General features: G+C 36.6%; 1 protein-coding gene across 1 annotated transcript in view; it reads right to left on the reverse strand.

Moving 5' to 3' along the window:
• Positions 1 to 11,040, reverse strand: part of LOC146002637 (uncharacterized) — a 113,971-nt gene extending 102,931 nt beyond the window's left edge. Inside the window, exon 1 of the mRNA XM_083140677.1 lies at positions 10,966 to 11,040. Within this exon, the coding sequence (XP_082996803.1) occupies positions 10,966 to 11,032 (67 nt within the window). The 5' untranslated portion in view covers positions 11,033 to 11,040. The remainder of the gene's footprint in view (positions 1 to 10,965) is intronic.
• Positions 11,041 to 11,348: the final 308 nt, after the last annotated feature.

Below are 11,348 nucleotides of genomic sequence, written 5' to 3' on the forward strand. Positions count from 1 at the left end.
TTATCATTATAAGAATATTCTAATAACAACTTTTTTTAAAAAAAATGTTCAAGAGTACAAGCTCGTCTTTATAAGGATGATCTAAGGATATACTATAATCTAAGTGTCGTCTTTAAGGATATTACTTCATATTAATAATATTCTAAGAATGATACAAATATATATTTAAGATCATCTTTGTAAGAATGATTTAATGATAAAATCATTAAAAGAATATTCGAAGGATATAGCAACATTTTTATAAGAATCGTTCAAGAGTACAAGCTCATCTTTATGAGGACGATCTAAGGATATACTATAATCTGTCTAAGTGTCGCCTACAAGGATACCACTATATATTTATGAGAATATTCTAAGAATATATTATGATGATCCAAAGATATATTTAAGATCATCTTTGTAATGATAAAATATCAAAGTATTTCTACAGGTGTGATATGAAGATGTAACAACATATTTTTAAGGATAAGGATATAACACTGTTTTTCTAAGGATGTTCGTAGTATGATCGTTTAAAGGGTGTCGTGGAAGAAGCGCACGTGGGAGGAGCGCACAGTGTGATCTGCGTACAGAGAGAAAAAGATCGTCGGTGAAGCAAGCACACATTCAAATGTTCTTCTTTCTTTCCTTGCAGGTGAATGCGCAATGGAAGTTATTACCAGTGCCAAGGGTGAACCTTGTCTCTTACTGGAGGGACATCAGTATCGTGTTGGCCGTAAGACTGAAAATGTTATCTACTGGAGATGTGTAAAGGAACGCCGGCTGAAGTGCAAGGGATCACTAAAGACAACATTAAACAACGACGTTTTGGAAAGAAAACCTCATCAGTGTGTTCCGAATGTTGCAGAGTTGGAAGTTGTAAAAACTATGTCTGTATGCAGGAAAAGAGCAAGGGAGGAACTGTCTACGCCAGTGAACGTCGTCTACAAACAAGAATTTGGGAAATTGACGAATAGAGGTTATGAACTAGTTACTGAAATTCCAAAATATGATAACGTAAAAACCTCTTTGTGTGTAATACGTAGGAAAACACTGGGAACAACCCAAAATCCAATTGGTAGTTCCGAAATCTCCTAGGATGAAAATGTGTTGAGACTTTCCGACGGGACGAGCTTCCTTATGCTTGACCTGACAGTGGACAACGAAAAGAAATGCATGGTGTTTGCAAGTAACAGTGGCAAGAAATTATTAACATTTTGTGATTCTTTCTGCCTTGACGGAACATTCAAAAGTGTCCGAAACAGTTTGAGCAAATTTATTCAATTCATGCTGATGCAGAAAGTTCCGAAGAGGAAGCAAAGATCTGGCCAGCCGTTTATGTGTTACTAGAAGATAAAAAGAAATCTACATATATGCAGTTGGTTACGGCGCTCAAACATTGTGGTTGGACTCCGCAGCATGTTAAAGCAGATTTTGAGATGGCAGTAATAGAAGCAATAAGAGAAGTGTTTCCTCAAGCATCAGTATCAGGTTGTAATTACCATTTTAATTAATGCCTTTGGCGTCATATACAAAACATAGGTCTAGCCACAACATATAAGGAAAATGAAGATATTAGGAAAATATGTCGTATGTGCGCAGCTTTAGCCTTGATACCACCTGAAAAAATTGACGAAGCGTGGCTATGCATCATGGAGATCACTCCCCAGAATGAAAAGCTGATGCAGTTTCTTGCCTATTTCGTAGATCAATGGCTGGACAATTCTTCTTTGCCGAAAATCATGTGGAATGTTTATAGACAAAGACAGAGGACAAATAACCCTATGGAAGGTTAGAATAACAAGTTAAATAGGATGGTGGGAATACATAAACCAAATGTTTATTCCCTCATTCAGAAACTGATGGAAGACGCTGAGGAGATGAGCGCCAAAATTATAGCTAAATACCTAGACATTCCAGGTCGCAAGAGAAGAAAACAGAAATAGAAACCAACAGGCGTATAAAAACAATTTTAGACAAATATGTTGAAACTGAAGATTTATTTCGTTCCCTCAATTCTCTGTCATACGTTTGAAAGTTTGATTGAAGATCGTTCTGAAAAGTTGACGAAGCTGTAATAGAAGCTGCTGATAGAAGAACCTTTAAACCACCTTCGTGTATTAATCTAGACGTTGTCTAGTCCCAAGTCTGGAAAGAAAAGTGCGAGGGAAGGTTCTTATTGATAATCATACTGTGCGCTAATCCCAACACCTGAGATCCTATGCGCTAGTCCCACGAAATCTTGCTGTGCGCTGATCTCACGTGCGCTCCTCCCACGTAATCTTTTAAAGGACAGGTTAAGGGTCTAGTATCTATACAGAGATAATCGAAATATGTAGCCAACTTTATAAGAATGATATCATCTTAAACTTTACTGAACTCATTTCCAAGTTCCATGCCTTGTCGCACAGGTAACAAATATAATTCTAGACGATCATTTTTTTTTTTTTCATTTTTCACCAGTGCACAGAATATTTGCTTCCTAGTAAGGCTGGTATTAATTGTGGTGAACGGAATGATAATTATAAATGCATTGGAAATGTACATGAGTTGAATTGCCGGTATAATGATAGCCTACATGTGTTGGGCATATCAGAATTAGTGACCAGAATAGCGGATATAAAATCATAATTTTCAATTAATTATAGAACAATTTAAGCTTCCTTAACCGTGACTGGTACAATTTCTACAAAAAAAGTATATTCAGCAATTTTCCACCGCGGTTTTATCAAAACCCTGAACACGTTTCGCAGATTTGTGGCACGACGTGGATTATTACGACGTAAAATTGTTTATTTGGTCCAGCGGAAGCAATTACGGCAATATTTCGTTGAAAGCTGCGGGTGACGTGAATTTCCTTACATGTGGAAATATCACCACGCCCTTTTATAACGAAGATATATATGTTGATTACGTCCATCTGCTGTTCCGAGCAAAGCGACGCAAGCCCTCGTTTCGTATAATTAGGTCGTATTTGCTGGGGACGGGGGAGAGGGTGGACAGCGGACGACCTACACTATATTTAATGCTCGGATTTCCAGTTTTTAGAAAGTTGGTTTTTGAGTCAAGAATTTGTCAAAGTTTGTTTTAATCTACCAAAAAATATTTTTTCTGATGATCGTCTAAAAATTAACGAAATTCATTTAGTAAATATGAAAATATCGAGAAATCAAACTAAGTCCCTAAACCTGACCAATTTACTTGAAGCAAAACCCTTTGCTCGTAAAAATGTAAAAAAAAAAGGATTGAAATTACATACTGTATTTCTTCGAATTCAAAACACTATCGAATGTAAATCTTAAATATTCCTTAAGGTTCTGAGAAAAAAAAATACAATTTAAGGCGCACAGATGTGCATGCCGTAATACCAGTACTTTATTAGAGCAATATATTGTTGTTACATTGCTACAATGACGGTTAAGAATACTACCATCAAAATTTAGTTAAGGGTGATTTTCATCAATACCGGCATTTAGACAAAACATCGAGGAAAGAACTTGATTATTGAAATTGGCAAATACTCTATTCTATATTACTAATGTCATTATATACGTGTTATACATATATACTCGAATCCAAGGCATACCTAAATTTTCAACATTCAAAACGCGAAAAAAGTGCGCCTTAGACTCGAAGAAAAACATGGTACTTATACGTAATATAAAAATAAGAAAAATGTTCAGTATTATTTAACATCAGTTACAAAATAATTCTTCATTGTGGCGTCCTGTTACTTGAAACAAAATCATTTAAATTTTTTTATGGGTGCCTTATGGAGTAGCAGAGTTGTTGTTTATGCGCGAATGTTAAAGAGAAGTGTGATTTAAGAAAATAATACTTTTGTCCCAAACAAAGAGGAGAGGCGCCGAATTCGACACAAGGGGTGCCAAAATCTGTTCTCGTCACTGTATCGAACACTTCCGGTGCATGTATCGGAATCGGAAATTATCGGTTGGATTTTATTTACTGATACTGGCCGATACTTTCCAGCGTTTTGGCCTTTCACGGCTCCGCAAATATGCCGCGCGATAGTTTAGCGGAGTCAAATTATCCTGAAAATTTTGGAAAATTCAAGGTTTATATTTATATTACACCAGTTTTGTGTGAAAAAACTTACTTTCTGATATCATAACTTTAATTTAATATTTTGACATGATTCTTGAATATTTTAAAGCAAAAAGCTTAGTAAATTGATTAGAGTGGAATACTTTGAACAATTTTTAATTATTACAATTTTCAAGCAACGATATCGGTGGGAATCGGTGAGAGTATCGGCATCGGCATTGGTTCAAAGTGGTATCGGCTCAGCCCTGGTAAAGACCTTACAAGAAGGGTGTTGTATAGTTTGCTCAGGGCCTTGCGTTTCCTAATGGCGGCCATGATCCATTTCCCTTAAGAATCGCTCAATGGTTGAAACTTCAAGCTGAAAGGGGAGAGATCGATTCTGGTGAATTTCAAACATTACACGTATTCCGGGAAACCTGACAAATGGCGGGAAGGGAACGCAGCGTCGAATCAATCCTTTTGCACGATATGGAAAGATCACGCTAGAAGGTACTTATAGAATTGAACTATAAGTTAAGCCCCATTCCATTTCTCACTTGAAAGTATTGAGTTCTGTAGTTACAGTGTCGCATTAAGAAACGTGGGAAGTTAGATTTTCTTTCCTTTAAATAATTACAATGGAATATCCTTCTTAGCAATGTAGTAAGACTAAATATTAGGAAAACATAACCAAAGGAATTGCCCCATTAATCTAAAACAAATATAAACTAGCAACAGACTAGTACTTGAACGAGACAGAGAGCAAGGCAGACAGAGACTCAAGCCCGTTGCCCACTAGAAGGTCTTTTGAAGGTACTTGCTTTGGTTTCACACGGTACAGAGGGATGCATGAGTATTACCAATCAAATTGTCCAATGAGAGATTCAAGAATTGAAAGAAAATGCCGAACAAGCTGCTGATAACCTCTGCACCAGCATACGAAAGAATATATTCTTTAAATACACATAGGGTGCAAAAGAAACATTGGCAAAAATAGCCATGGACAATTTGCCGAGCAATACTTTTGCATCCCACTGTACTCGTCACAGCACTAATTCGTGCGCATACAGTTAGTCTCTTTATACAGCATGTGTGCAAAATATTCATTCATCACATATTTTCGATTACATGGTAGTGGTTTTTGAAATAAACTGTATAATAAGTAATATCTTTTCGTGTTTTCATTCTGCAAAATACTCGCAATACCTTTATGATAATTTGGAAGCCACATGCCAGTTTTTCCGTGAACTGATAATAAATGATTAATTGATTTAGTTTATGTTATTGCATTTTCTGCCATTTATTACTAATTGTGAAGATGAGGATGAAAGGGAATAAGATGAAATCGGCGAAAGGAAAATCACAAATATACATGGATAGGACAAGACACAAGTCCCACAGATGATTATACTGGCTGTGACTGGCTGTAGTAAAATAAACCAAATCTATCAACCAATCAATCGAAACTGGAGTTCAGATATCAAGATAAACACAAAACTGAAGCAGGCTTCCTCATTTATGAGTCGAGACGAGACTGAAGAAAGCTTGTTTTCGCATAAAAACAGATGATGGACATAGTAATTTGTAGGTGGGCGCCCCTTGGTTACAGGAGTAAATGTAAATGCATTTTCGTTCCATATGTTGCGTTTTTCCTCCTTCTTCCTTTTAGCTCTACAGCTGGCTGCATTCATTCCCTCACTTTCACATAACGTTACGATGCATCAAGCTCAAATTTAGAAGCTACAGGTCACATGAACATCTGCAGCAAATCCTACATACTGCAGAGTTCATCTTTGTATGCTACACTGGATTGGCTGAAATGCACTGAGAGGCCTTTGAACTCTCCCGGTGAGAAATAACCTTATTTACAGAGATATTATCGTGAATAAAGCAGAAGATATGAAATACAGCAATTAGATATGATTCATAAACATATATGGGCATGGACGTCCGCAGAATGTTTGCAAAGAGGGGCAAGGAAGGTATTATTTTCCATGGGGAAAAACTATCCATCATTCCTCTACATTATATTGTTTTTCTCTCAAACAAAATCCATTCAGCTTGAAGTTCTCATGTTTCTGCGATGCCATAGAATGAAATTTTATGTGCAAAATATCTAAAATAATTTTAGTTTTATATTCATTTTCCATATCCATGTATATGGCATATTTACAATTTTATTTTATTTTCAACAGTTGTGCCACAACGGATGATACCTAATATGTATCCAATCTACACTGTAAAACGTTATCTATGGAAATGCCGTTCTGAAACCGTCAATTTTCGTTGTCATCCAACTACCGTAACAAATAAACACGACAGTTTTTATAGTATTTATAGCCCTTGCATAATTAACCTAAATAATGTAATCTTAATTATTCCATTTCTATAATGTATATTTAGATGGACTCAAATGCTGTTACATCATTATCTATCTTTATACACAATAAAATATTCATATTTAAATAAAAACGGTTGATTAGTATAAATTTAGAGTAATTCTCGCGTGCATTCTCCATCACAATCAGTGCTTTATCCTGAATTTTACATCTGCATGGGTGTAAGATCCCTTTTAGGGGTTGTAAAGGTAAATGTATTCCAAAATGATCATAAATTTGGTCTTAAAAGTTTTAAGGGGGTGCGAAAAATTGGGTCTGTGTATAGATAATTCCCCGATTGCAGTTAATAGTTAATCAGAATTTCTATATTTTGCAAAAATATTTACAGTAAACAACTGATAATCATTCGCAAAGACTAATTGCCGTCCTTTTGTGGCTAAAAATCATCAAACCATATAAAATACAACAAACAGAAGGTACAAATGTAGAAATAGTATGATTACATATAAACTTGCGTGGAGATCATCTATGGGCATTTTGGCGAGGTTCCATGATTGTGCCACCAGAACAAGAAACTTACTTTATTGGCTACAGTCTGGTGATATATAAAAAGCATAGCACTGGAAAGCTTGTTCAATTCCCTGTACAATAAGCTTTATTTGAGCTTCCTAGGCGAAATAGGGGCGGAGTTACAGCACATTTAGTACAGCTAAGCGGGCTCAAAAAGGGCAATTTATGCTAACTTTGACCTTGAATAATGTAACAATTACAAGACAAACGAAACTAAAAATTTTCATAGTTACTAAGTTCCATCCATATTTTCAACTCCCCAAATTTCATGAAAATCGGAGATGGTCAGGTTGGAAATTGCACAAGTCTGTGTTGACTCCTATGTATGTACGTGTATATTATGTAGTTACGTAGTTATGTTCTCAGCGAGCGAAACCATCATCAAGCACTGTATTTGCCAATCGATGAGACCAAAACGAAGGCATCAAATCGCAGTCACGCCTGTGGATTGTGGTCGATCAGCTCTGAATGCGAAACTAACCTAAAATGTTAGGAAATTTGTCTGTAATTATTTTCTATGGGCTCACTGCACAGCGGAAAAAAGGAAACTGCTACCACTTTAAGACGTGTATGAACAATATAAATTAATTTGAATTGTTTGAATTATTGTTTTAAGTCCACTTTATGCACAGATAGGCTAATCTTGACTGGAGGACCTACGGTTTATTATCAAATGGTTAGTAATCTCGCCCCTGATGCGAACGGTCCCGGTTTCGATTCCCAGACTGGCAGAAAACAGCGACAGCGCCAATGGTATTCGTGCACTGACCTCGCCTCGCCCAAGCCAAGTGTTCTCTCTTCCCGATACCATCCCTACTCGTCGAATTCTGATTTCAGTCTCTAGATCCGAAACCTCCAGGACAAAACGATGTGCTACAATGTGAAATACATTCTTTCCACTAATAATAAATAAGATTGACAATATTTCCTGTCGAGTGAATTGCTTCCTTGGTCTCCTGAGAAAGCCTACTTTCCAACCCTCGCGTAAGACAATTTGTCTACAAACACAGATGCTGTTTTAGAGTCATCCAGAAATGAAGGAATAAGGCAAGGGCCGTAGGCCGGGAGCGCACGAACAAAAGGCTGCGTGCGCTTGTGGTTAAAAATGTATACCACGAGCGCACAAAATCCATGGCGATGTTGCCACGTTGTGTCAACTGTTTTTGCCTTTCAAGGGACCCCGGCTGGGTCCTTATAAGTTGACATATTATGTATCATATATTATGTGAATGGCTATATTCATAAAACCCTATTCCATTTAAATAACCTCACTATCTCATAGAGAATTTGGTCTCGTAAGACAGGCAATGTATCGCTGCAGAAAAAAAGGGAGAGACCAGCAGACCCCAGAGACATAGTCGAAGCTAACCTAACCTAACCTAGCCTAGCCATAACACAATCATAGATATGGCAACACAGTATTGGATATTGTGCACGAGGCACACTCTTCCACATTTTTGTGCGCTAGTGGACTGCACCCAGCACAAAGGCACCCGCAGGATCTTTTCTCATGGAAGGGGGGGGGGGGAGCAAAGTAAGTTTCGTATCTTGTCCCTCAGTCATAGGGGCACATAATTATGATGATGATGATACACATTAATATTTATTTTACAAATCATAAAATTGAAATTGACTGAAAATACCTTGGCGCTGTTGATAAATTCTGACTTGAGCCTTCTATTTAAATAGAAACTGGATTCACCTTGTTCGTTTCCATAAACATCTATTACTTTGCTGGATGAAAAATTCTATATCTTTTTGTGCTTTTTCACAATGCATAGGTAGGGCAGAGACCACTTAATCACCGTCATGGCACCTATGATCGATCCACGGTTTTACGCGTCAAAGGTTATTGTATGGCAAAAATAATTCAAAACGGCGGCGCGTGAATTATCAAAACTAAGATACCGACTTGGGAACTGATTTCCGACTTTTCGGGATCGCAACTCACGAGAAATTCCAAAGGATCGTATTGGGAAGTGGTTAATTATTATTATTTTTTTTTGGGCTAAAAGGGTCAACATTTCATGAAATTTACTGTTTTTATTACAAAAACAACCACTTAAGAGGAGTAGGGAATAGTGTGTAGAATTCGAGATTTTCACCGCGTCCCGTCAACCGGGTCCGGAAATGGCGATTTTTTTCACTCCAGAATGAAAGGGATTATAAAATTTTTCCTTCTCAATCCCGTTCCAATAGAAAAAAATACGTCTTGCACACTAAATGGAGATTCATAATATTCATGAAGAATGGTAAAATATATTCCTAATACTCATAAATTATCAAATATCTGATGATAAGCCTTCCATAAAATATCTATTGCTAATTCAATAATTTGACACCCCTAGTTACGACAGTCAATATGATTCTAATGCTTGTGGTGAAAACGCTCTTCCCTTATTTTGTTCGACATGGCAGTAATTGCTATAACCTACAGTCTGCAAGTCATAGAAAACAGTATTAATTTATAATAAAATATCACCATTCGAATTACATTGTCTTTTCTCAGTTATGTTAGGGAGCCCATGGAATAACCCCTTCTTGTATGGTTATGTGGGTGCTCTTGTGTCTGGTTTCACTAGCTCATGAGATACGCACGCAGATGAACATGTCGGTCACAAAAAAAATATTTTTTCCCACTTTTTCTGAATCTACTAAACGAAAGTGCAACAAGAATTCTGCGACTTTAAAAACTGCGAAAATACATTGCGACCCATGCTACAACAAGCACCCTTCCACCAATGGCGCGCACGAGCGTACAGTAAGGCGAGGAGTAACCCTTATTTCCCTTGTTCCTAATACTACTTAACAAGGAAATGTATTATTCTGGGGCAAAACGTTTCGTACTACGCATGTCTTTCTTCTCCCATAATTACTTAGACGGTACAAAAAGTGTATTTTTAAGAGTTAATGAAAGACCATTTTAGATTCTCTTCCTTGTTAGAAGCGATTAACTATCTGTGGTTTCTATTGCAGTGAAAAGCTTTTTGGGGGAATTAGCGCTGAAAGACAACCATTGTTTTCCAACTCGTTAGAACTCTGGATGGCTTTTACGCACATTTGTTTCATATCTGAAAGTTTAATCATGGTGAAAGAGTGAGAGATGCGATGTGATGCAATTGTTGATCCATTGTTCTCTGTAAATCAGAAGCGTAGCTAGAGTTTTCTGCTCCAGGGGCGTTTACTCTTCTTTCCTAATATTAACACTCAAACAGCAACTCCCACATCCATGGCAACAAAATGGTACCAATTTTGTTTCCTTCCATCTACAACATAAGGCTTGTCTCTTAATCGTCGCAAAGTTCACACACACACACTTATTGAGACAAAACTGTAATGCATCACAAAGCTTGATGCACGTATTTGGCTTAATTTGTACTTATACGGGGTGCAGTGTCATTTAATCTTTTTCCCAACTGTTTTCATTTCTCGTTCCGTGCACTCTTGCATCGACTTCACGTTTTCTTAAATCAGATTCATCTCAAGTAGTTGTAAAATATTGACGAAAGGTGGGATAATAGTGCATCACCATGTATATCCATTTTCTTTTCCACAATGTGAGGTTAGAACATTGAAACAAAAGCTCCAAAGGACAACTTATGCTTTAGCATAAGTACTATTATTCCTTAAAAACACAGCTAGTAGAAACAAAAAAAAATACAAAAATAGGGATGGACAATTTGCCTACTGTTACTTTTGTACAGTGTGAACAAATTTGCTAAGTATTGCTGACGATGTAAAACAGTATTATAGTGAAATAATTTTCATATTTTGACATTTTTCACATAATTAATTGATTTAGTTATATTTCAAACTTTAAATTGCACATTTCTAAAGTTATTGTGTAAGTAACGTCTCACGAGAAAATGATAATATCATTAGAACAATAGTATCGAGATAGAAAAAATATCAGTAACTTCACAACACATATTGAAGTCCTAAAAAAACCTGAAAATATTGCCAAAATGGAAACATACAAGGAATAATTTAATGTTTCCAAAAAATCGATTAATTAAATATTCAGAGTACTCACCACTGAGCACACGGTACCTGCCAACGTCCTTTGGACCTTCGGATACTATGGGTACCGCTAGCGTCATATTCTTGCTGAAAATATAAAACACGCATTGAAAGCAACTAGTGAAGGTGAATTTGTGTTATTGTAATTAGAGCTTCAGGTTAAGTAGATTTACTATTTTTCACTGCTTTAAATTTAGTGATAAGAGTGTGGAGTTAGTTATGAGACTGACTCTAGTGAAGTACCTGGTGAATCACCAAACTCAGAAATTGGGTATGTAGTGTAATACTGGTCGATTTCTTTATGCGAGTCAGTTAGGTGATTGTGAAATGAGTTCAAGCTACGGATTTGCAGGACTATTTTGATAAATAACTTTAGCATTTGCAAAATCATAAAAA

This window comes from Lepisma saccharinum, chromosome 1 (assembly GCF_977018435.1).
Source record: "Lepisma saccharinum chromosome 1, izLepSacc3.1, whole genome shotgun sequence".
Lineage (NCBI taxonomy): Eukaryota > Metazoa > Arthropoda > Insecta > Zygentoma > Lepismatidae > Lepisma > Lepisma saccharinum.